This window comes from Pristis pectinata, chromosome 4, assembly GCF_009764475.1.
Source record: "Pristis pectinata isolate sPriPec2 chromosome 4, sPriPec2.1.pri, whole genome shotgun sequence".
NCBI lineage: Eukaryota > Metazoa > Chordata > Chondrichthyes > Rhinopristiformes > Pristidae > Pristis > Pristis pectinata.
The window spans coordinates 90,084,050-90,111,982 of record NC_067408.1 but is presented as its reverse complement, the minus strand read 5'-3'; the positions used below and the strand labels follow the sequence as shown (position 1 = coordinate 90,111,982).

The 27,933-nt window shown below is 38.8% G+C and overlaps 1 protein-coding gene across 2 annotated transcripts; it reads right to left on the bottom strand.

Moving 5' to 3' along the window:
• Positions 1–1,717: 1,717 nt before the first annotated feature.
• On the bottom strand, positions 1,718–27,269 carry LOC127569460 (calsequestrin-2-like). 2 transcript variants are annotated; one of them, XM_052014134.1, is made up of 11 exons: positions 26,675–27,269; positions 26,132–26,216; positions 19,251–19,351; positions 14,981–15,092; positions 12,216–12,289; positions 10,095–10,225; positions 9,731–9,776; positions 8,898–8,952; positions 5,212–5,312; positions 5,051–5,125; positions 1,718–3,626 (listed from the first exon to the last, which is right to left on the bottom strand). In XM_052014134.1, exons 1-11 carry the CDS (start codon positions 26,912–26,914, stop codon positions 3,432–3,434), a joined length of 1,215 nt encoding a protein of 404 aa, XP_051870094.1. In that variant the 5' UTR covers positions 26,915–27,269; the 3' UTR covers positions 1,718–3,431. The 2 variants fall into 2 exon arrangements, with proteins under 2 accessions (XP_051870094.1, XP_051870096.1); XM_052014136.1 differs by lacking the exons at positions 12,216–12,289; positions 14,981–15,092.
• Between the last annotated feature and the right edge of the window lie 664 nt (positions 27,270–27,933).

Here is a 27,933-nt window from a genome sequence, read left to right as displayed (position 1 = left end):
TGGTTAAGGAATGGATTGCATTTAAATTGGGAACTTTTCTAATCCCTGAGTCTCCAAAGGTTTTAAACAAATTTCTTGACAGGTTGGTTGTTACTTTTGGAAAAATTAAACCTCTTCAATTAAATTACACAACACTTGACCATTTATGGATACGGAACAGGGATACAGAAGTTTATTTATGATATGCACTAGTAAATTTGGAAACTTGATGCTATTAAGTTTTAAATCTGATCTGCAGGTCATATTCACTTGACGATTTACCAGTTGCTCCTAAACATTTTCTATTTAGATATCTTCACTGGTATGGGAAATGGTCCATATTTTCAAAAATGTGCAATGGAACATTTGAATTCATATGGAGCAAAAAATAAACTGCAGGATGAACTCAACGGGTCAAGCTGTGGAGGCAAAGGAATGGTCTACATTTTGGGTCAAGGCCCTGCATCAGGACTGTGCGGGTAGTGGAAAGATGGCCAGTGTACAGATGTGAGAGGGAAGGTTTGAGTCAGAGGGTGATAGGTAGAACCAGATGAGTGGGAGGGATTGGGGGGGGGGGGGAATGATGGGCAAAGAGATCTAGGTGGGGAAGGGTGTTGCCTCAGTGCTGCTTCCTGGACTTGTGGAGAACTTGTCAATTTTATCACCTTTGCTACCACTTCCACCCTGCCCTCAAATTCATTTGGACTAGTTCTAACACCTCTCTTTTCTGGATCTCTGTCTCGATCTTGGGAGATAAACAACACATACTATCAACCTATGGACTCCCACAGTTACCTCAACTACACCCTTGCCAACCCTATCAGTTTCTTACCCCCCCCCCCCCCCCCCCATCTGCTTCATGTATTCTCAAGATGAGGCTTTTGACTCTGGGACTTATGATTCCCATGTGTCTGTTGTCACCACTCCTACTCCTCTCCCCAGACAGAACAGAATTCCCTGTTCTTCACCTTTCACCCCACTAGCCTCTGCATCCAGTTTATCATCCTTCACTTCCTCTGCCAGGTCCAACAGGATCCCATCACCAGTCACATCTCTTTCTCCACCCCCCCTCCCCGCCTTTCTGCTTTCCATTGGGACCATGCTCCATGACTCTTGTCTGCTTACCCTTCCCCAGCAGGTATTCTCTGCCCCCTGACACTTCCCCTATAACTGCTTTGCACGTTAATCTTTTTTCATATTTTTATATATATATATAAAGTTTGTGAAATACTGTTGTAGCCAGTGCAATGATTATCTAATCTAAATATTAAATATTGTTACCTCCCACTACAAAAGCAATCCTGGACTCGAGCCATAAGAAATAGATGCATTTCTGTAACTCTGGACAGAAATTTTCTCTGATTTTCTGCTGCATATTCCCAGCATAACTGCAATATGAAATCCAGGCTATGAGGTGAATATACTAGGACGTGGCAATGTTGGCACTGTTTCAAAAGTGAATCATGACCTTGAATTATGTTGGCTGCCTTAATCTGCACCTCCCAATACCATTCTTTATGAGCGGACATGCTCGACACTATTAACTTGTGCACCTTGTTTCTCCAAGTTTAGAATAAGTTTAGAATAAGTCCTGTAATCTTTTGGCAATTTAATCGGTCCACCCATATGTTCTTAGGATCTACTATTATATACCAGCCTTTAGGCAATGGAATCACAATTTATTTGCATGTCATAGTATAATGAATTTAGGATGTCTTTTGGGTTCTGGAATAATTTATTGGCTCTGGATTATTCATACACAGTGTACTACAATCGTTACAACTGTAGATAATCTTCTTGAAAATGCCATTAACAGTTAAAACACTTCTGTCAATAATGAGAGGGCAACAGTATAGATGGCAGGACATGTATTGGAGGCAATTAAGTGACATTCCTAGATATTTATTTATATTTCACTTATTTACATTTAACATAAGCTGCCATAGTGAAGCAGGCTCCAATAATCACTGAGACATTTAGGACAGACACACACATGCCCATATGTGAATTTGATGTGCCTCTCCAAGAACAGTTAAATGTATATTTCTGCATCTGTTCCTGCATTGAAGAAATATATCTATTTTGTTTAAAACACATTTGAAAATGTTTTGATTCTAAAAACCTCTACATTTAGAGAATCTGCAGTTTTTAATCATTCTATTTCATTTAAAATTTATTAGATGCAAAAATATAGAACAAGAAAATGATAAATTGCTTTTCGGTTAAAATGTAAATGCTTATTTGAAGTAACAAAAGTGACTTTAAATGTACAATAATGCTAATTTTTACTCTGTGCTATAATATACTTTTAGTTGTTATATCGTTGCTTAATTAGCAGTCAATCTTCAATAATTATTTTCCTCAAATAATTTTCTGTTTTATATTTGTTATCACATAGCACTAGATGTCATTTACTAGCTATGTACATAGTGCAGTGTTTTGTGTTGGCTAACATCCTGGTGAGAAGTAATAGAAAGCAATGCCTATCAAGTGGAATTAATGTGGAATAAGAATGTCTGCCTAAAATTACACACTTAATATGATTGATATTAAAACTGCCCCCTAAAGCCAAAAACCTTACTATAGAAAATGTAAAGTTTAGTTGTGGTTTGCAGCTTTAGGGGGTATTATCAAATAAACATTTGGTAGCTTTGCATTGGGAGCATTGAACAGTACATACTTGCTAAACACAAGTGGCACTAATGTGCAAATCATCAAATGTCATTTAATGTTGAATAGAGATTGTCATTTAAGTGTTGGATATATTGGACTGTGCCTACAAATTGAATATAGTTAAGATTAGGTATTGGTTAGTTGAGTGCAATATCCGCTTGAGCAAAATAATCTTTATGTACTTAAGTCTTTTTATTCAATTTAAGGAGATATCTGAAATGTAATCTGAGGAGTTAGCCTTAGTTAAAAGGTGGAACTTTTGTCTCTAAAGTAGAAGGATTAAGTTTGATTACTTGAACACATAAATTAGGCTGATCCTTCCTGTGCAGTACCAAGAGAGTGCTGGATAGTCAGATGCACCCACTGGATATTAAAAAGTAGATCACGTGACCATTACCTCAGAGCTGTTTGTGGGAGCTTGGAGCTATTTGTGGATTGTGTGTAATTAGGCTGCCCTGCTTCTCCCATATTACAATAACATTTCAGTTATATTTTATTAGCAGTAAAGTTTGTCTAGTTGATCTTAGACAGTGAAAGGCACAATGTAAATGCAAGCTCTTTATAATCTTGGGGAAACGATGAAACAGTAAAAAAAAATCAACAGTAAGATTTATAAATCAGTTGCTTTTCATTTTAAAATCTGAGCTTTTACTTTGATCGTTATGAGAATTTGAATTCATTTCCAGTATTTGTCTCAAATTACAAATATATCTGTTTTAAAATATCTTTAAACACAGAATTATTTTGTTCATATTGTAGATAATTACTAATGAAAAATATTAGTCGTCGTCATCATCATCGTCATCGTCGTCATCATCATCGTCATCGTCGTTTTCATCATCGTCGTCGTCATCATCATCATCATCATCTTCTGTATTAACTTTTCCTGAGAGTACGTCAAGAAGCCATTCTTCTAGTTCATCAGCTGATGGTAGATCATCATCATCTTTAATGTCCATCCAGACACTATCAGCCTTTAAGCATAGAGATATTAACATCACAGTGTTAATGCACAACTAATGGTATATTGATAAGGTGTGTTACTAGCTATCAGCCTTTGGAAGCATGCACTCAAGTATAAAGCCCACCATATATCTGCAAACGGTACATTAAATCTAATGAATAAATCCACTGGATAAACTCATTAGCAGAGGACAAAATAATCCTCAAGTAATTCAGCAAAAGCCATTTTGTTTTACTATAAGGTCACTAGAAAAACAAACTGCACAAAAGGGAACTTATGAGACTTTACTCAGGCCTGATGTTCCATTGTTGCTTCAATGCAAAAATATTTCTGCAGCTATATAACATAGCCAGGAGCTCCTGATGCATCATCAATGCAGAATGGCAGACCATCCAACACCAATCTAATTATTCTACATCTTGAGACCGATCATCAATTTCTTTCATTTTTTAATTTCAGCTTTTGAATTTCTCTGTGATTTGAAAAAAACTCAAAAATAACCATTCCTTTGAACTGAGAAAAATTGATGTGATGAGACTGGAGTCCCCTGATACAGACATCAGCTGCGTGAAGAAACTGAGGTAGAGAAGGTTAATGCATCTGATAGAGGTGTCAAAAATTAGGAAGAGCATTCATATACAAGAAGATGCTTCCAGTGGTAAGCGGTTTGGCCAGCATAGTTATGGTAGTTAGCAAAAGAACCAGAAGGGACCAGAGAGAAAAAAATTTTAGGCAGCAAGTTATTACTATTTGGAGTGTAAGGGTGTTTGTAGCAGGTCTTGGTAGCAGAATTAATAACTTCAGAAGGGATTAATATTTGAAGATAGAAGATTTACAGGGCTGAGGTGGAGGAGGCGGGAGAGTAGGGGAGTGGGACTTATTTGGTAGTTCTTCCAGAAAGCTGGCACAGGCATGGTAAGCCAGCTGGCTTCTTTCTCAGTCTTGTATCATTCATTAGTTCTATGATCTGTTTAGGAAGGGGATTAATAACATCAAAAATAACCTCACACTTACCATTCACAGTGGAATACCCATGATGCCCTTCCTCCAAAGTGTCCCGAAAACAAATTCAAAACTCTTCTCTTACTCAAATGTGAGAGAAGGCATATCCAAAGCTCTAAATTAGCGCGCGCATGCGCGCGCACACACACACACACACACACACTTCCTTGCAAATTTAAATTACTGTATCTATAAGTCTACATATATAGAGGAATTGAAAAAGATCACACACATAACCAAATAGAGACTCGCATGTAAGTGAATTTGCAGTGATATCCAGGCACATTCATGTTGCTATACAAAATCACAGTTATGTCTACTCATAAAAGTGTATAGATGCCAATGTACCTCCCAATCCCACATATCATGGCAAAACATCAATGTTAAGAAAAGATTGGAAGAGCACACTTGGAACTTGATGATTCGACTTACATCAGTGACATTCACCACTCCAATCTGAGGTCTGTGAAGATCAATCTTGAAAGTTTTCTCCCAATAAGTAAACAACTGAAATAATCATAAAAGATCAAATTACTGCCACAAAGTACCTGTAATATATTTTGTGCTGATTACTGCATAACATTTGTACTCACCAGAGGGAAGTCATCGGGGTCGATCCACACAATGCTTAGGTCTGGATTGTTAGTGTTTTCTCTTGCTACTTCTTTTAAAATTGACAGAAATTCATAACCATCTGTGAAGCCATAGAAATTTCCCAATTACCCTCATGGAAGAAATCAAGAATTTTTAATCAAGCAAATAGTCCATGGAGCCATGAGAGACTGCAGATGCAGGAATCTGAAGCAGCAAACAAGATGCTGGAGGAACTCAGCGGGTCAGGCAGCATTGGTGGAGGGAAATGGACAGTCATTGTTTCGGATCAAGACCCTTCATCTGGACTGAAAGTTAGAGGGGAGATATCCAGAATAAAAAGGTGAGGGGTAGGGGTGGAGCAAGAGCTGGCAAGCAATAGGTGGATCCAGGTGAGGAGGGGTGATAGATGGAGGAGGGAAGTTGTCCATGGATATCAATTCCACATGCTTTGTGGCGCTAAGCGCCACATTCGTGCTGTGGACTTTGCACCTTGATATAACTGTTTTCAATATTTCACAAAGTGATATTTAATACATTTGCACTGCAGAGCAGAGCAGCTCAGTGATGCAGCTGTCAGCTCTGCCACTGCACAGTTCACAGACCCTGGGCCACTCCTGGTGTCAGTTGCTGTCTGTATGGAGTTTGCACTTTCTCCCTGTGCCTGCTTGAGTTTCTCCCGGGTGTTCTGGGAGGTTAATTAGCTACTCTAAATTGCCCTGAGTGCAAGGGAATCAGAGGGCATGTGAGAGAGAATGACGTATAGGGAATTAAGTGAGGGAATGGGACTGATTGGACTGCTCTGAGAGCCAGCATATGCTTGATGGGCTGAATGGCTTCCTTCTATGTTGCAAGAAAACATGAAAAAAATAAAATCCTGCTCTATGAATTGAACACATGGAAGCAGTCAGCCTTTCAACCCCTTAAGCCCATACTGTCATTCATTTAGATCACTGCTATTTAGCTGCCATTGATACTATACCCTTATTTAATAAAAGCCTGTCAACCTTTGCCTTGCAAATTAACCCAATATCCCCAGCCTTCTGTGGGAAGAGTTACTATAATTTAATATTACCCACTGTTTGGTCACCCATAATGAAATACTTTCCACCATTGTAAGCTATTTTTATCAATACAGTTATTCTTCCCTAATTCCCATTTTCCTTGTCCTTTCTGATAGATTAACCCATCCAACAACAATTAGTATTTGAATGTACTGAAGCATCTCAAGGCACATATATCATGCATTCATATTCTAATATTAACACCAGCAGTTTTGAGTTTATTGTATAATAGAAGCCCCAGGTTCCCTCTGGCCCAGCACCAAATCTGATGATCATAACTTGGCAGAAGCTGAGGGAGTGAGGTTTTATTGGGTGGAGGGGATAAGAGATGGGAGATGGCAGCAATCTCAGAATCTACGGATGGCCTATTCCTGCTCCAATTTTTTTATATTCTTATTACTTCACCTGTAACTCTCTGGCTTTCTCTACCTAAGAAGGTCTTGGCCGCTCAGCCACTGAGTATATTCAAGAAAGAAATCTATAAATTTTCGTATTTAAGAGGAAATAAACGATATGAGGGTTAGTGCAGGAAAGTAGCTCCAAGGTAAAAGATCGGGCATATTTCCCCCTAATTTGTTTGCTCAAGGTGTAAAGCATAAAGTGTTTTGTGATTCTTGTGGAAAAATCCTTTAGTGTCATTGAGGTGACTTAGCCAGGTGAAAGCTGATTATTGTTAATGTGGGGAAGATGTCATGTTTTTGAAATGAGGAATATGATAGCTTAGTGGTTAAGTAACTAGTCTAGCAGACAGAATTCTGGATGACTGATACAGAGCCACAGAACATGAGAAAGAACAAGAAATAGAGGCAGGAGTGGGCATTCAGACCCTGATACTTGTTACGCTATTGAATAAAATTAGGCCTGATCATTTATCTCGGCACCGCTTTCCTGCACTAACCCCCAACTTCAACAAAGGGCAAACTGAAAAAAAAATTTTGCAAGGCCAAACTTTGAATCAAGTTTATCAGAATCTCATGGGCAGTTTACTACTTGTGAGGAATCAGGTCATGAAACTTCCACTAACCCTGTTTCTTTCTACCTGCTGCTCTCAGCCACATCCAGTCAAGACAGAGCATGGCAGCTGAAGACCAAAATACTTCATATTATTAAATATACTGTGCAAAGGGAAACTCATTTATTACCCTTCCTTGTAGGAATGAGAATAATTTTCAATTACCCCACAGAATTGCTTGCCTGGGCTACACCAATGACCCAATGCCAAGTGGTCCGTGGTACACATGCAGAAAATGCCTTGGATAATATGTTCTCATCTTTAGTGCACCATTTGAATGTGTACTCTATTCTGGGATTCATATATTCAACACCTGCTTTCAAGTTCTGGCAGCAAGTCCCACAAGTAACAGTGAGATACAGGAAGACAGCTGAACAACTCTCAGCCAGAATTTCCACAGCCTGCCTGCCCCTGATCTCCAATTCAGGTAATCACAACAGCTCATTTGCACAAATATGGATATACCAAACACTGTCCTTGGCATACTTAATTTACAATATTACAGAGGAAGTGCAGTGCATAAAGTCAACAGTACCCACAAAGGGTCTTGGACCTGAAACGTTAACTCTGTTTTCCTTTCCACAGATGCTGCCTGATCTTCTGAGTGTTTCCAGCATTTTCTGTTTTTATTTCAGATTTACAGCATCTGCAATTTTTTTTTGTTTTTCAACATAACAAGTTGCCAGGTTAGGATCATCAGATTTGGTGCTGGGCCAGAGGGAACCTGGGGCTTCTATCATATAATAAACTCAAAACTGCTGGTATTAATATTAGAATATGAATGCATGATATATGTGCCTTGAGATGCTTCAGTACATTGAAATACTATAAATTCTGTATACCTATCAGAATTTAAGAGGCCAATACATTGATGATCTGATCATTCAGACCACTGCTTGAATTTTAAAGATCAACAACGCTAGTACATGTCAACTACCATTATCCACTAATTAACTCTTCATTAGCCTTATAACCAACTTCCCATACCTCAGCAGCAACCTTCCCAGAACCCATTGATGATGAAATTTATATAATTCACTGAAATGACTGATATCATTCTTTTTAAGGCTAGTGCCAAAAAAAATCACATAACATCATTATCTACGTGTCTAGCTAAAATATCCTAAATATGTACAGAAAGTTTTAAAATATCTTTAATATGTATAGAATTTTTAAAAATATGCTACATATTAAATATACTTCAGTTTGTTAAAGTGCTTTCATCTCTCTTTGGAAGGGATTTCCCCACTTTGAGATCAGTCATGAGGAGATTGTATTAGTTTGTATATATATACTGCAGTAATTATTTTAGTTTGCATCTACTTACTGATTTAGCATAAAGATGAAAGGGGAGGTCAGAGAAAAAGTATTTATGTAGATTACATTCAGAATGTGGTAAGGTCTATCTCAAATCTTCATTGAAGCAGATCCATAAGTTATCTTACAATGGAATTAGACAACTACTTGAAAACAGAAATATTAAAGTTTATGGCAAACAGGCAAAGGGTGGGTGAGATTAAATTAGGAGTTTTGAAAAGAGGAGAAAATATGTGATGGGGTGAATGGTCTTTTCACATCCTAAGATTTTATGTTCAGCTTTAAATAAATTTACCAGGATCTTCTTCTTCAGCAAAAGCAACAATCTGGATTCCGTCCATGTCGTCCTCCTGTACAAAAAATAGATCACAAACTAGTGTTGCACTGTGAGGAATTTATGGAGATTTCTTAATGATAAAAGAACAAAAAACTTCCATTTATACTTTCCTCAAAGTGCTTTGTTCTTTGATGTCGAATCGCCATTATAAATGCAGCAGTCTATTTCTACACAACAAAGTCCCACAGACAGCAAGGAGTAAAATGACCGTCTGCAGTGGTGGAGTAACTATTAGTTCAGAAAATTCTCCTTATCTTCTTTAAGTTGTACCATGGCATATTGTACATCCAATGGGACAGGTAGTTAGGACCCTAATTTAGAAGTTCCAATAAAAGATGGTGGCTTCTCTGACAATGAGTCACTCTGTCAATGCTTAGATTATGGGCAGAATGGATTACTCTATGTGGACCTGACATGAACTCACTGGACTACAGGGCCACCTTTTGTTCTGTACTGGTTTTATATGAGAAAATTCTACCCAGATAGCTCAGCCGCACAAGCTAACAAAAAAAATCAGGTGACCTTCTGACTCAGAGTAAAGAGTTCTACCACAGAACCATGCTGACACTATACCATTAGAGATGATGATATTTTAAATACAGTTCCTCCAGTCTGTGTCTTCTATTTTCATCCACAATCTTATTTGTTACCACTGCCAACTCATTCCTCAGTACACCTTGTACCCGTTCCTCTTCCTTTTAGATCTTTCTCACTGACAAAGCAAATTGAACAGTTTCCTGCCATTACTAATTACTAGAAAAGAAAAATCATTCATTTCACATTTGTCTTACCCATGTCTCAAACACATCTTCTGGACGTAGTTTCCTGAGGGTTGATCTGAAAACAGAATAATCACAGTTTCAAAAACAATTACTATGCTTCAGCATTAAAGATTTGTCAGGGAACATATCCTTGCTTTTATTAGTAAGGATGAAGTCTCAGTTGGCCTTGTTCATATACTACCTCACCAATGCAGTATATAAGGTTTCCAGTCAATTAGAAAACAAATTCATTGTCCAGTTGGGCTACCTGATAAGAATATTTATAAGCCCCACCTTTACTATTTACAGAATAAATATTCGACAGATCATCACTCCATTCCAGGCACAGTTATCTTTAAATGAAATTGCACAATACACCCATTCAGGTATCTACCTTTTATGTTCTTGAATAAACTCCACGATTTCTTCCTCTGAATGGGGTTTATCAGGAATAGTGACTGAGTCACCCATGAAAGGCTCATAAAAATCCACCTCATTCATCTTCAGTGAAAGTTTCTTTGCAACCTACCCAGGGCAGAACACAACAAATAATAACGTAATGAACTTAAACGGACACCACATTAACAAAATAGTAACCACCATTTTGATATGTGAACATAGGAATTGATAGCTCACCTAAATAGAATCCCACCAGAAACGTAGCACAATGTAAAGTTATTTCACTGCATCGAGAAACAGGATGCCTTATGATTTCTGATATTTTGAAATGCTTCCAAGTAGAAGCATTTTTACATGCTTCAGAGAAGTATGTAAATGACTGTGTAATTTTACTAAATCATAAACTCAACAATATGTTGAAGAGATAGATTGCGATTGCAATTGCAAATCACTGTATTGTAAATGGCTAAAAATATACATGGTGAGAAGCAACAAAATCAAACATTTTACAGGTGCCTCAGGAAAATCATGAAAAATCTAAAAGATATTACAAGTCAGTTGCAGTTAATAATAATAGAAGTTGCAACAGCATCCTCTACTGTTATTATTTGTATAGGTATTGCTATATAACCACAAATTGCATTTATTGAATTCCTTTATGTAGAAAAAAATGCCCAAATAGAAGCATAACCTTTTTAAGTACAATAAAATATTTCAATTAAGTTACTCTTCCTATGAAATGTATCACACACTTTCTGTAACACTTTCAATCACAATTTCTCTGCCACTCTGTTTTGACCAAATCTGGCATAGGAACAAGCCCTTCATCCCACGATGTTGTGCTGAACTAATTAATCTAATGACACCTAATTAATCTAATCCCTTCTGCCTGCACATGGTCCATATCCCTCCATTCTCTGCACATTCATGTGCCTATCTAAGAGCCTCTTAAATGCATCTATCACCACCCCTGGCAGCGCATTCCAGGCACCCACCACTCTCTGTATAAAGAACTTGCCCTGAACATCTCCTTTGAACTTTCCCCCTCTCACCTTAAATGCATGCCCTCTAGTATTAGCCATTCAACCCTGGGAAAAAGATACCAGCTGTCTACTCTATCTATGCCTTATATCTAGACATTTGCCTTAGCTCCAGGTCCCTTAATAACATTAGTGAACTAAAATCTATCAATCTATTTTTAAAATTATTAATTAAGCTAGTATTTACCACCTTTTGTGGGTGGGAGTCCCACACTTCTAACATCTTTTGTCTGTACGTATATTTACTAATGTTTTCCGCATGTAGACGCTCTGATTGTACAGTAAAATCCCATTGTACTAACCTACCAAAGTGGCAGAAAAAAAGCTTCTGCCTGGGATTGATTCAAAATCCTAGAAGCCTTGATCAAATCCCCACAATGTTCTAAAGTAAATCTATCCTTATAATTTAACTCTCAGAGCTCTAGTAATATTCTGAATAAATGCCTTCCTCCAAACCTGTGTTTAATGTGCATTGCCTGAAAATGTACACAGTAGACCAGATGTGCTTTAACAACTAATTTGTACAGAGGTAGCAAAACCACCTCTCTTTTGTATCCTAGCCTCCTAGATGGATAAGCTAATATCCCATTAGACTTTTTAACTTACTTTTTAATGATCTAAATACATTGAACCTTAAAATTCTGTGCATCTACACTGTTCCTAACATTTCACAATTTTAAAAGAATACGATTGTTTCTTTTGGTCTAAAATGGATGACCTCATACTTAACTATGTTGAAATCCATCTGCCACTGTTTCACCCATTCACTTAATCTATCAATGGGCCTTTGTAATTTTATGCTCGAGTCTGAGCTACTCATTGTGCCACCAATCTCTGTTTCATTGGTACAATTGGATATATGGCCCTCTATTGTGTTGTCTAAGTCATTAATAAATATAGTGAATAGTTGAAGCCCCAGCATATATCCTTGTGGTACATGGTGAATCGCTTCCTCCTGAATTGAATGCATACTCATTATCCCTACTTTCTGACTTTTACTCCTTAAACAAATTCCAAACCAGGTCAATAATTTTCCTTCCATTCCATGAGCTTTTATTTTAACTTTAATTACTCACCCCTTTATTGAAAGTTGCAAAAAACTTGATGTAAGGATGGAAATGTTCTGCTGCATCTTCAAAGGCTTTGTAATCTGCATGAGAAAGAGGAGAGAAAACAGGAGAGAAAGGAAGAGGCAAAGATGGAAATACAGAATAGAATATTTGAAATATTATCAAAAGAGACGTCATTATCTTAAAAACGTTACGTACTGGCTCTAAATTTCCATGGTGGGGAGTCATGAGGAAAATCAGGGGAAATTGCATGGGAGATCCACCCTTGTGTAAGTTCTGGAACAGACCTGCCTAAATCCTCTGCTAATGAACAGCTAACCATTCTTTGAGTCCCAGGTCATGATCCTGGCTTCTTCTTACACTAAGGACTAGAAAGTGGGAACTCCTCATGTGAGAATCCCCAGCAGCCTATTCTCTTTTCCTTCAATAGCTATTTTAAGGCTAGACAAAAGCTCCACCAGCATCAGAGCAACACAGGAGGCCAAAATTTTGAGTATCTTAGGCTCACTACGGTTTTGCTGTTGTGGGTAGACATCCACTGAACTTACATATGGAGTAAGCCGAAAATGTGAAAATTCAGAGCCTTTCAATTAACGATGATCCATAAAGTGTGCACTAATCATTTGTATTACAGTGCACTACTTTAAGTGAGATATTAATCTGATTAATGCGTCTATTCTTCTTTGAAAATAAGTCAAAGTAATTTGTACAATTCCGTTTGTACAATCATTACAGCTCATCATTAACTGAATACACTCTATACCTCTCTCTAATTGCAGTCCTCTTCAATGTTAAAGATGCTTTAAATTTTGCACACAGAACAAGTTTATATAAAGCACAGATTCAGGAGACCTACAGTGAGTTTTCTTATGTATTTGAATACATTTGTATCCTTTATATCCACCTGACCTTGTGTGCATATTATAATTCTACTTCCATGCTTCCAAAATATGATTTTGAAGATTAACACAGGGACAGGTATTATGAACTTGATGCATACAATGGATAACTCTTTTGTATTTGGTTTTAGATATCTATTCATAAATTGAAATAACAATAACAAAGTCATGTATTACAAACAAACAAAAAGTATTAAAACAAGAACATTTTCATTAACCAATCAAAAGTAATATTATAGATTAGAAATTGCTGCCAATTTGCATAATTAGAGAATGATATAAGCCATCACAGTTGAAACACTAAAACACTGCTGTCAGTGGATCTGCCTCTGTAATACAGACTGATAATGGATGAAAGGCTGTGTGCAATCAAAAGACAAGCTATCGTGTAACTTGCAGCTGCTTAATGTATCACTAGGGAATATTTCACCAATTTCAAGAATCCAAACAATGAGAATTTGATTCTAACTATTTTAAAATCAAGCAACCAGTCAGACCAATACCTTTTTAGAACTTTCTTCTAAACTAAGATATGTATTATTTTAACAGGATTCCGGTTTTGAGATTGTTATGTGGAAATGTGAAAATTGGCCCCAATGTTCCTTTTAAAAAATTGTTATATTTGTTCTGTTTATGTTTTTGAAATGATCAAGTAGAAAATGATTATACAAACATACAAAGTTGTACAAATTACATGGACTTACTTTAAAAGAAGAATTGACCCATTTAATCAGATTAATGTCTCAATTAAAGTAGTACATTGTAATACAAATGATTAGTGCACACATTACGGCTCATCATTAACTGAATGCACTATATACCTCTCTCTAATTGCAGTCCCCTTCAAGTTTAAAGATGTTTCAAATTTTGCACAAAGAACAAGTTTATATAAAGCACAGATTCAGGAGGCCTACAGTGAGTTTTCTTATGAACTTAAATAAATTCATAATAGCAACAGTCATACATTGTTTCTTAGAACTCAACATTTTGTAAAGGTAGGTTAGAGCTGGTGCAGCAAGGGAGGGCCTGCACAGGTTTTGTTTGAGGCCTGCCGGCAATGAAATTCTATCACACAGATAAGGTGTCATCTGTGCAATAGGGCACGCCTTGTACACAAACAAAGGTATTTCCTCCACTAGCTCTGCCACTGAGGCTGCGATCACTGCAGTGGGGTGGGAGGTGAAGAGATGCAGTTGCTGAAGTAAAAGTAGAAAGAGGGAGGGGTACACAGGTACATGGAGGTTAGGTAGGATTGGGAGTTGGGAGTTGCATTATGAGTAGGAACAGGTGCCTGCCAGGGGGTAGGTCACAATTAGGATTAGGAGTCTTGGTGTGTGGTGGGGGTGGACACACATTTGGACTCTAGGGGTAGAGTTGATAGACATGAGTAGTGAAAATTAGGTCGAGTAAAGTACTGTGGGGTGAGCTACCTGAAAGAAGAAGAACGCCACAGACTCCCCAGAAGTGGGCCAAATACACTTAGACCCCATTCAATTGTCACCAAGGCAGCTCCCAGCTCTCCCATTAAGGCCTTCTCCAGTGTGAGTGCACCATTTGTGGACCTCAGAGGCACATAAGGATTTGTGCAAGTGATGCTTGCCATTCGATATCGCTATGTGAACCCAGTGCTGTACTTTGTCCATGCCTGTATACACACAGATGCTCAAGAACAAATTCCTGGAACTGAGCTGCCTTCTCTCTGTGCTCCTGATTTCATTTTGAGTTCAGATTTTTGTTTAAAATTCAACTGTTTAGGGCTCCTATAAGAACATCTAAAGCAAAATCATTTCACTTTTAAAGTGAAGCCTTGCCATCCAAATTTTCACTGGCATCACAGATCCTGGGGAAAGGGAAACGGTTGTGGCAACTCACGTTCAGAAACTTCACTTTTAAAGTATCCAATCAATTTAATAACTTCATCTGTTCTTTCAAAAGAGCGAACCTCTGCCCGGGTCTCAATGATCTCCACAGGGTCTTCTGTCACCTGTTGACAAAAGCCAACTCTGGTATGGATCTCAGTGTTAAAATATCACATTTTCTGCATAACTTGAAGTCTATTAATATTTTACTTGAGAAATATTGAACTAAACATAGCTGTATTGTCAACATGATCTACACAATGCTGGATTTTATTACATTAGGGCAATGAGAGGTGCTCCTCTGAAGGAGGGTTGTTGTTTTTGTATTTTCATACTCTTCCCTTTTGGGGAATAAAGCATTGGAAATATTTCCAGGCTAATTAACAGCCTGATGGATTGTGATGTGAAGGCTTCTTCCATGGTCAATATCATCTTCATACCCGCTAATAAGGTGGCTCGTTGATCTTTCAGGAGGGTTTTACAGAATCACGCCGCACACACATTTAGAAGGAAGCTGTCCACTAAATGAAAGTTTTCTGCTTGACCAACAGTTCCAGCCTCAGCTTGGAGAAGGATTAATCCTCCTTGTTGGGACATAGCAAAGACTCTGCACCTGCCACAAGCCACAGTAAAGAGTCCCTCACTCAGCATCTGCCAGTCTTAACAGCTGCCTTGGGAATGCTTGATCCTGATCCTGATGGAGAAAATGTTTAACTCCCCAGTACTGACAACCTTAACCCTAATTAAAACAAAAAAAATTACAAAGCAAAACATTATGCAATCAACTTTAAAAATAAGCAATATTAACGCTTGGTGCAGCTTCTACACAACTGCTGGGGAAATACTACGACAATGATACAGATCCAACATTATAAATGTAAAATGTTTGATCTATCGGCTTTATAATGTGTCCTGAACATAAAATCATAAATACAATATCCTGATCAATCCAAAAATTTGGTTGAGTTGTGTCGAAGTGCCCACCTGTTCAGAGGACAGGATTCAGATGAGTCCCATGTTTAAATAGGCTACTGGCACTAGGGCATAAAGCACACTTATTTGTAGAGCATGAAATCCAGATCTCAACTCTCAGTGAAATGTGAAATGTGAATTTTTTAAGGAATTATTCCCAGTGACGCAAACTGTGAACAACACTGCTCTTCTATTGGGGAAGGAGAAACACTGCTGCAGGACATACTAGTGGAAGTGGAGATGGAGTGCAGCTTCATCTAGGATGAATGGAAACAGCTTCTAAACAAGCCAGACATTTGCTGGCTTCAGAAGGTTGAAGAAGCTGTGTATGTTCCTTGTTTTCCCCAAACGTAATGGAGCAAGCAGATAAGGCGTGAAACGCCAAAGGGTAAATGTAAAGCACTGTTCACAATCATTAGCTTTGGGCACCTGCTCTTCCACTGTGCTGATAAGGACTTATAAATGGAGGTGGTGGCTAATGGATACCCTATCTGAGGTGCTCCTTATGTTTTTAGGGTTTTTTTTTCTAGTTGGATTAACTAAAGTTAGGCTGTTCATCTAAGAACCAACCAGTGTTTCTAATTCTGTATCTGACTGGTGAAAGTTGAGGAGTGTCACATTCATCAACAGAACAACTGTCTTTGATCAGTAGGACAGAGTTGAACTAATTGAGGCATTGATGGATCTCAGTGGGAAACAGAAAAGATTCAAAATTAGGTGCCGCACAAGCCTGCTCCACTATTCAATACAATTATGATTAATCTTCTATTTCAATACTGTATCCCTGTTCTCTCCCTATACCCTTTGATGTCTGGAAATCTATCTACCTCCTTAAACGTACTCAATGATTTGGCCTTCACCACCTTCTGTGACAGAGAATTCCACAGGTTCACCATTCTGTGAGTGAACTATTGTCTCTTCATCTCAGACCTAAATGTCTTACTGCATATCCTGACCCCCTAATTCTAGACTCCCCACATGCAGTCTGTCGTTGTATGTGTGGTAGGTTTCATCAGCAATCAGGGAAGTGGTGAAATGAAGGAAAGAGCGGAGTGGAGGGACAACATCAGTTATTGGGGAAATGAGATAACAATCCATGAGAGTGGCAGTGGTTGGACAGACAGAGCAAGAGAGTTGGGGATCACCAAGAGACAAAGTTGTCAGACCAAATTTAGAATTGGCCAGCTGTCTCAGGGGACACTGATCTTGTAATAAAGGTCCTTGAACAGGCATTAATCATCCCTTATTTGAGGGATAAACCAATTAGAGCCTGAATATATTTGGATCCTCTGATTTTATGTTGTGCAGCCTTGGTATTATCAGCTCATAGTTATCTGTTCCTTGATCTGTAATTCTCAATGTAATTTGTAACCACAAATTCATCAAGCTCTTTTTAACCACAAGGTATTAATTGATTTAATGCAACTTCCAACAATGAGTCCGAGTGCAGACGCTTTTCTGGGAGGGTCGAACAGGTGCAAAGAGGCCAGTTTCATGCCTGATGTCCCTGACCCTTATTCTAATGGTGTGATTCATTTATAAAATAATTGTAGATAATCTGCTGTTTTATTTTCTTCCTCTTGTCTGTGCAACAAGAGATAACAATGTAAAATATGGCAGAAAGCAGAGCTATCTTCATCTCCGCAGATCAAACAAGGAGCATACATTAGTATTAAAGTTCCCATTTGCAGATACTAGAGTCCTTTTAGAAATGCTGGCAAGAAAGGCTGCTTCGACAGACTACTAAGCTTGGGATCTTGGTGAGTGAGGGAGCTTGCTGCAGTGAGGGGCAGGGGGGTCAATGGGAGAGCATTCTTTCAGTAATGACAATAATTCATGTATAGTTAGCATGACTATGGAAAAAGGGAGAGATAAAAAGGAGAAAAAGCTACATTTTAGGATAAGGCCAATGTCACTTTACAGAGAAACAATTAGCAGAAGTGGACTGGGAATAGCTAGAAGGCAACCAAAACAGAGAAGGCCAGAAATACCCAGCAGGTCAGGAAGTACCTGCAGAAAGAGAAAAACAATGTTTCAGGTCAATGACCCTTCTTCAATTCTTCAGTTTTTTGCTTCAGCTGGGAGGTAAATCAGTCTCAGAGAACTGGGAAGCAAATAAGGGATTCAAGGGTAAATTCAAAGGGTTCAGGGTAAATGTTTTTTCACAAAGGAAGAGGTTGGGACGACCAAACCTGGAGACCAGGACAACAAGGCAGCCCCCCAGAACACTCTACACAAAGATGCATTTCACTGTGTGTTTCGATGTACATGTGACTAATAAAGAAATCTTATCTTATCTTATTTTACAGGGTGGAATAAGGCAAAAAGGGCAGCTTATGTCAGAGACTGCCAGCTTAATGCAGGAAGACAAAAGGAAGTGTAGGGACGAAACTAAAAGGGAAATTAAGGAGGTAAAGAAGGGCATGGGAAAATGCTGGCAAGTAAAATCAAGAAAAGTCTAAAGATGTTTTCTAGTGTAAGGAATCAAAAAGGTACTCACTGTCTGGTAGAGGTAGAAATCTTCATCATTATATAACCAGTATTGGACTTGAAGGGCTGTGACCTGCTGGGCTCTGGCCAAATTCTAGAAGGTGACAGCTTTTTTTTTGAATCGCACAGACACAATGAACTAAATGGCCTCCTTCTGTGTCATCAGTTCTCTATAATTCTATGAGTCAGAATACTCATTACTCCCCTGGATGGACACAGGTGCAATATCACTTACCAAGCTCAATTCCTATCAAGATTCAGTACTTAATCATTGCCTCTGCCACTGGATTTAGTAATCACCCCGTCCACCACCAGCACACCATGTCTACATTATGCAATATCTACAGTCTCTCACCAAATTTACTTCAGCAATACTTTCCTCCACCACAGGCTCTACTTCTGTTAAAGCTAAGATCAGAAATGGTAAGCGATCACCATTATATTCTATACCTCAGTAAAATCATATCTGCAAAATTCGTAGCTTGTGTTTATTCTGGGTATTATAGGTGCTGAATGTGATTCCATGAATATTCAGTAAAGGCATGGCCAAAACATTTGCAACACCTTCAGCCAAACATGGGGAGTGGATGATTCATTCTGATATCGACCTGATATCCCTATCTTCACAAAATTCAGATTCAGACAATTTGATTCACTCCTAGTGACAAATCTCAACTATGGTTATAATAGCTGCTACTAACATACACACTTATGGTCGTGAAACCAGAGAGTACAAACTGACAAAATAAACATAAGTAATCATATGAATTTTGAAAATAAGGCCATACTATAAAAGGTATTGGTGTCAATGCTTTACTCACGTCCAGGAGAAATGATACAAGTACTTCAGGAGATAGTTCACCATCATATTCAATCAGGTGATCACCTTTAAAAATGTATACACTCCCAACTTCTATCAGACCTGTGAAAAGCAAGAACTGTCATTTCAGATGGACAAAAAACTAGACCTCACAACAAAGCATTTTATTACCACACAGTCCAATATGGCCACAAACAAAAATTACAGCAAATTTCAAAGTGCACTTGGAGTGCTCTCAATAGTTTAACAGAATCTAATAGAAGAATATACTGTAATTGAATAGAACTAGTTGTAGTGTATGTGAAACGAGAAGTCCTTTACATATTGAAGGGTTATCTGTGAGATACATGGTCAGATACCACCTCTACATTTTTTTCAGGGGTGCCAGAACCTTTGTAGAAATGGGCAGAAGTGGGGTTAAAAATAAAGGAAGACATAAGAGACTGCAGATGCTGGAAATGGAACAAAATGAGATAAAGTTGTGGGGTTGGGAATGAAGAGCAGACATAGCATTCTTGCAAGGTTGAAGATGTTAAGAAATCTAAGCATCTCACAGAGTGCAACTGTAATATAAATAATAGGAATATAAGTATAATAATGTATGATACATAAGTATAATTAATCATATTTCTTCCACGATGGATTATTTTTCAAATAGTGTGAGGATTCAGTAATCCCATGATTCCAGCAGTTCCAAAGCCCCTCCTTTCTTCTCTATCTTTTCCCCAATCTCTCAGGCTGTGTACATTAAGGCTCTTATCATGGCCCAGGCTACGCTGGTATTCCCTGGGAAAGATGCTCTGAAGTACCAAATTTGGCAAACTGCTGCGCACCCAGTTGATGAGGATGGATGCCATTCCTCAAAAAGGGAACCAGGAGCCAAGAGGATAAATAGCTGGAAATGACCCATTAGAATATCCATCCTGCCCAACGCAATCAAGCTGTAGACCACATGAACCATTCTTCCCCATCATACAAACTCCTGGGAGAGGGATTAAAAAGAGACAAAAGAAAACAACTTTACAAAATCCTTTACTTAATTTCTCTTAAATCCCTAACAACACTGAAGTAAGGATAAAGGAGGATGAAGTAGCATGTACTTTTAAAGTCACCTCCCATTTACTCTCTATAGCTTGAGCAACCCCACCCCCCACCCCACCATTAAAAGGGCAAACTGCATCACTCACTTGCTCAGGTCAACACTGCATTTCCTTCACTTTCCTCCCTTTCCTCTATTCTTGATCATTCTTTGCAAATCTGAAATTAAGCCTCAAATGCTAAAATAAGCACATGTCCCATACTTTAGTTTCCTTTCAGTTAAACATAATGGTGAGAATATTCAGTTAAACATAATGGTGAGAATATGCAGTCACACTGGACTTGCGCTATGCATAAGAACAAAGCTCCATTTGGAGTCGCAGTTAATTCATTACATGTTGGAATAGAACTACTTAAAGATCAATGCAGACAGCACTTACAAAAGGTAGAGTTCCTGTTTGCAAAACATACTGACTTTACTCCAGATAGATTTTGTACAGTTTAGAAATAGTTAAGCCAATCTACAATAACAATTATTAAATTGTATAACAGTAAAACCAGATGTTCCTCCTTTTAAATAAGATAAGAGCGTACTCTTACCACTTAATTCATATTGTGGGAAATGTTCCACATCACATAAACACTATTGTTATTGTTATCACATTTTTACACCTCTTGTCAACTTGTGCGACTTGGCAGCACATTCTGACAGGAATCTGATCACACTTCCAGTCAGCCTTTTATGGCCAATAGATATTATTCATTCTCAATGCTCTTGCAAGATCCTTTAGTGTAGCAGAGCAACTTAAGAGAAAACTGTAGTTCTAAAAATGTTTCTCCTTGAATGACTTTTATTTTAAGAAGCCAGGAAATATGACTTGGTGGATCCAGTAGCCGTCGTAAAGCCATTGATATGAATTGTACCCGTATTGAAGCATAGTTATAAATGTAGTTATACAGGCTTAAATTTCAAACACAACTCTTCAATAAAATTATGGTAATGAGTAAATTCATTGAAAAACAGTTTATTTCAGCAACATTTGTCTATTTCCAAGTGTTACCTTGAGAAAAACTTTCAATAAAGTGTAATTGTACTACAGCACCACAGCAATAGGCAGGATAATAAATAACTCCAGCCATTCAGAATTTTTCAGATTCCTTCCATTGGTTATCAGCAGACAGTGCAATGTCTGCTTATGTGATGTTCTTTGATGACTGTCAAGAAAATGAGCATCACAAATAAAAATGGCAACTTTTTAAATCAGATTTTTTTCATTTCAATCAGGTTTTTAATGTAACCTGCCTTTAGGAGACTAGTTCAAAGGGAGTGATTGTGTAGCAGTGATCAGCACATTCTAAACATTGCGAGTCCATAATTTGCTCTAGTCGGGCACCTTGCCCTAATCCATTTAATCATAATCATATTTTGTGCTATAACTTACCACAAAAGAAATCAGGCATCTATGAAGACAAGGCAAGCATCTGTACCTCTTTAGTTAATCAGACTGAGTGATTGTGAAGTTAACAGTGAAGTAGCTGAGAAGGAACTAGGATTTAATGTCAAGGTATAAAGAGAAATAGGTAGAAAAAAAGATTGAATAAAAAGCAAGAAAAGAGTTGTAAAGGAAATGTTAAAACATTATTGAATTTAAGTTTTGCATTTTTTATATTTCGAAAGGCAACTAATACCTGAATAACTGAGACTTCATGTTGATTGTCATTACCTTCCAATGCCAAATATGTTGTTTGGCTTCTATTAATATTTACTAGATCATTAAAAAGCATCTTATATGGCAATGGACAAGCAGTAAATTACTGTGACAGGATCATGAGCATCTACACATAATACTTCATGGTTACCTATTGTCAAAATTGATATTCTTTATAATTGATGTGCATTCCTTACACAAATATGGTAATCTCAATTACTTTGTTATTAGAAATAATCCCTGATGTCTTCAGACAAGCCATGTCTAAACATTGGCTACCACTGCAATATTAACGGCAGCACAGAATCAGCCATCAATATCAAGGATGGAACAGTGGCCATGCATTGTTACACTGCTTATCTGCATGGTTTATTATGTTGGAAATCCAGTGACAATTCCCTTATTAGATAAAGTTGTGAAATTAATTTTCTCAGACAGCAGCATCTTCATTGGTCTTAAACTCAAAATACAAACTGCTGCATGTTATCATATGAATTTCATGAGATTAAACATTAAATTGGCTGATGAAAAACACGATGATGCTGGAGAAACTCAGCACGCCAGCCAGCATTCGTGGAGAAAAGCAGGCGGTCAATGTTTCAGGTCAGGACCCTTCCTCAGGCCTGAAGATAGGAAAGGGGGAAGCCCAATATATAGGACAGAAAAGCAGAGCAGTGATAGGTGGACAAAAGAGGGGAGGCGGGGTGGGCACAAGGTGGTGATAGGTAGATGCAGGTAAGAGATGGCGATGGGCAGGTGCGGGGGAGGAGGGGAGACCAGATCCACTGGGGAATGCGTCAGAGGTAAGGAGCGAAAGGGAAAAAAAAGTAGAAAAAAAGAGGCTAGGAAAGGGAAGAAGAGAAGAAGCATGGTGCTGGGGGGGTGGGGGCGTTGGTTGTGGGGAAGAGGGGTGGGGATGACCTAAAGTGGGAGAATTCAATGTTCATGCCGTTAGGCTGCGGGTTTCCGAGATAGAAAATGAGGTGCTGTTCCTCCAGTGTGCACTTGGAATTCTCCTGGCAGTGGAGGAGGCCAAGGACTGACATATCAGTGATAGTGTGGGAGGGAGAGTTGAAGTGACTGGCAATGGGGATCTGAGAAGGTTCACTACACTAGGTTCTTTCATCTGTATTCTTCAGAAGCAGCAATTTAAAAGGTTCTCTAAAATGAGCTCATGGTATGAGTTAATGCAGATTTATTTTTCAATAAAATTAATCACTTGTAATACCTCTCCTATTGAACAGTCCATAACATTTTGAAGTAGAAAGCAAAAAAAAACTGACTTTAATGTCACTGGAGATTCCTAAATTAGAATTTGTTGATTCTTAGAGAAAACAAGGAGGTAATTGCTTGGTAAAGAATAAATTAAGCCTATTATTCCCCTACTTTTGCGGTGCAATCACTACTTTTAGTTATTTTGTTAGCCACTGGCTGATGTACTGAATGGGACATAGTAGATCACTGCACAATTTTAGACATCAGAAATGCCTTTCCATTTTTGGATGAATGAATCCAAATTAGCTAGTAATAATAAGGCAATTCTGCAGATCCAATTTTCCATCATTTCTACTTCACATACTAATTCTTTTGGTGCTATTCATATGTACACTTTGGCTGTCATTCCAAACTTGAGCCCTTTGTCTATTTCCTATTCTCTTGGCTCCTCTCTTCCCTGTCACTCAGCATTAAAATACTTTCACTTCACTCCTCTCAGATATTAAACTTGTGTCACGGCTGGTGAGCCTTTGTCCCTTACAATAGCTTCCTCCTGTGAATGCACTAAGCCATCACCATTTCTACTGAGGTGATGATGTAGCACTAGTTACCTCTCAAATGACTTCTCTGACATTATTCTATTCTTCGAGCAACTTACCCTACTCCACCCCTATCATCTTACTTTTAAAAGTGGCATTGTCTACTAGTTTCTTAGAGCCACCCAGGTTTCTCCCCAGAAAACCCCCAACCCTACTTCCTTATTCTCTCTGATTTCAATTTCCACCTAGCCTAATCTCCTCTGAGTTCACCTCTCTACTCCCTACATATTTCCCTGCATTCATATTTCTGGTGTCGCCTGCCATGACCTCTCCCTCTGAGCATTGCTCGAGCTCACCATTTGTTAGTTCAGTGGTGATTACCGTGGCAGCACAGCTTATGTTGCAGGCTTGCTCTGCAGCTGTGCTGGTTTCTGGACAGGAGTGAGGAGCCGTAGTTGGTGGGACTACTCCCTGTCACCCGATAGCCTGCTTGTGGCTTAATGGCCTCAGTAGAATAAAGTCAGCTCAGAGTGCTGTCACATAATGAATAAGTCGTAACAATGGTTGCAAACCAGCTGTTTGTTGAAATAGTTGAATTCCTTTCAGTAAAGACACCATGTTGATGATGGGGAGGCAAGACAACATGGATGGAGTCTGTGGCATCTTGCATTATGGGTAATCCCTGGTGCTCTCTTGATATACATCACTCTGCAATAATAAGTGTTCCTCCAGGTGTAGACGTGCCAATAGAGAACTAGACTGGAAACTCTGATATATTGCTGCTACAGTCTAAAAAGAATCATAATATAAAATCCAAGTTTCATGGTGACCTTGGCAGCCATGGGCAGTACTATCCATTACTCAGTGCAAGAAAGAATTTGAGGCTAATGCAAGTGATAACAAAGTCATGTTAGTCATAATTCCATGTTGAAGTTCATGTTTAGGAACTGATGCCCAGAATGCCCGTTGTGGTATGGTGTCCTGTTCAATGCCATCATCCCTCTTCTCACAACTGTATCTACTCCTTCTGCTTCCCTTGCTGCTCATCCCCAAAGACAACTCTACCAGATCATCATTACTGTGGTCAAAGTATATTTAAGACAGGCACAATCAACATAACAAAATCTTTAAAGCAGTCACATTTCACTTTACAGAGAGGAAAACAGGCTGAGAAATGCACAGAAGTTATACAGCAACCTAAACTGACAATCCAGCAAAATGAAAGGACTTTATGACCTACTTACATAGAACTGGTAAAGGTTCTACCTTCCCATTATTTCCAGATTGCTGGCAGGTCAGGAACTGACCATACAAAAGTCAGGATAAAGTCCTACAACAAGCCTAAGACCCTTATTCACATCATTTCATAAATAATTATTGAAGATACCCTGGACAACTGGGGGGGGGGGGTGTTGGGGGGGAACCAAATCAAATGTGGTGATCAGCACCCTCCTGGGGTGAGGTAACTTTCTGGCATTTCAGAGCTCCATGTGTCTCCTTAGTTTCCAAATAAACAGGTGTGGTGAAATCAAACTCCTCCGGGGAATGCTTTGATGACATCACAAACCACCAAAGCCACTGTCTAGATGAACAATAATGATACTTTCTTATGCAACATCTTTAGTAAACTCCTCCTCAAAATAGTTACTGTATTTGCTGGCCAAATGCTAGAATTGTGCCATTGTTGTATTCTCCAAAGCAAACATGTTACATTATTCAAATTATAGGCTGGAGAACAAGCCTAAGGAGATGGCATCAACACTGTGCAAAATACAGACTGGAGCAGTGGTAGAAATAAGGATGGGGATTGTGTTTTCAATTGATTGCCTATGTAAAGTACATAAACTGGCTACATCTGTCCTTGCTGGGGGAAAATAAAGGAAGGGAATGAATGATCCAAATAAAAGCATGAAGTTGATTGATGCCGTGCAGATGGAAAACTTCCTTGCCAGGTAGAGGGAGGGGAATATTGATAAGATTATAAAGGTAAGGAAAATGTTTGCTAAATGCAATTCAAGTAGTAAAAAGTTCATGCTTAAAATTACTAATTTGCAGAGTAAACCAGCTGGCACAGGAAACATGGTTGTCAATAAACAATTTGGAAAGGAGATGGATTTTTTTTGCTTCCTTTGTCTCTCATTGAAAAGCGTTTTAGATAACTGCCTATGGTCAGTATGGAAGTTATTACAAAATGCCAATTTATTGAATAACAACATTAAAAAGACATTTGGATAAATACATGCAGAGAAAAGCTTTAGATGGATATGCGCCAAACATGGACAAGTGGGACTAGCTTATATGAGCATACCAGATGAGTTAACCTGAAGGGCCTGTTTCCATGCAGTATTACTCTGTGATTCATTCAATATTTTGTTTCTCACCCAGTTTCTTCGCCACCTTGGCATCTTTCTTCTCATCTACAAGTCCGAATCCAACGTTCTTTTCTTGCAAGACCTGAGCTGCCAACTGCCTCAAAAGACAAAAAAATAAACAATAGCACGTTGGTGGCTTGAAGTCTTTGGATGTCATATAATGGCCATCACATGCCTCTTTACTATACTGAGAAAGCATGCACTTATTCCAAAGACGTACAGGTTAGTAAGTTGTGGGCATGTTATGTTGGCGTCGGAAGCGTGGCGACACTTGCGGGCTGTCCCCAGAACGTTCTACGCAAAAGATGCATTTCACTGTGTGTTCTGATGTACATGTGACTAATAAAGATATCTTATGTAAGTTCCCATGGTTTACATTGCCCTCTGTATTGTTGACCACGTAACCATCACCAGTTAAGCATGCTGCAGAGAAGTTTTTTTAACCAGTTTGCTTCATTTGTCACCATATTGCAGTGACTGTATTGTTGTGAACACTTTCTGCAAAAGTTTGCTGAGCACCCCCTCTGCTACCCTGAATCATGCTCGCCTCACCTCCAGCACCAGCTCCACCCGGTCAAACCGTCTCTGAGCGACTTTGTCTCCAGCAGGGACCGCCTCATGATACAACAAGCACAGGATATCGTACTTTTCCAAAAGCTTCTGGTAGTTCTTCATGTCGACGGTGCCAACTCTGTCTCTTCCATCATACCTGGGAAACTCAAGTCCGTCCTCCGCTCTACAACTGAGGCAGGCCAGAGAGAGGGTCGCCAAACACAGCCAAGCACCCTTCATTGCAAAAGTTAGGGTTATATCTTCTTCACAAAGCAAAAGAAGCGCCAGGGATCACCGACAATATTTTGCCTTTCTCCTCCAGTTCTGGTTACAATCCCTGATCAGAAAAACGCTCGGAGGAAGAACGGATAGAGGCAGAGCCTGGATGCACACATACCGCCTCCTACTATTTAAATCTCCATTTTAAGAAGCCAGTTGTTTCCAGCTAAAAATACATTAGATTGAAAGAGCAAAGGCACGAGCCGAGGTGGGATTCGCCATCCTCATTGTGATGGTCTTTCAGCGGAGGGGAGGGGAAGACTGACCTTTCAGATAGAGAGACAACTCATCAGGCTGACATTATCGCTACCTCCATCTCCCCAAACAACTGTCGCCGAGCGCAGATTATGTTTCCATTTTGTCACGTTGACGCTGTTTGGAAAGGTTAAGGAATGAGGAGAGAATTCTTTGCAGGCAGGCGGAGGGGGTGATTGTACCGCTCTGCTTTATTTAGACCATGAGAGTCATACTCAGGAGGCCAGCGAGAGAGTTCATTGTTGGATAAGTAAGCCTGTAACACTATCTGGCTGTCATTGAAAGGGATATAATGGTGTTTCACTCTGCATTTAAAATAAATCCGAGATTGATTTGATGATTTATTCGCGGCAGCGTGAAATGTGAAAACACATGGATTCATGAAAAAATCCAGCTTCAGTATTTTTTCCAAGGTATTGAGTATTAATGTAATTCAGTACAATGTCTTGCAAAGGAAATATATTTCACGGATGCATTTTAAAATACTGTTCTTTTAAAATTGTGCGGCAACGATGTTGTTATGTGGCTTCATTTGATTTTCTTTTTACACCATGGTTAACTTATTTTGATCATTAATGGTTCAGTGGGCGGCTCCTGTATCTGGTCACAATGCACAGGGGAAACAGCACTTTGCAGCACACAGCGTTCTCCGAAGTGTGCGTTTATAAATAACGTGGCCTGCCTGACAGATAAAAAAAATCTTCTGTCCTCTTGTGAGGGTCAGC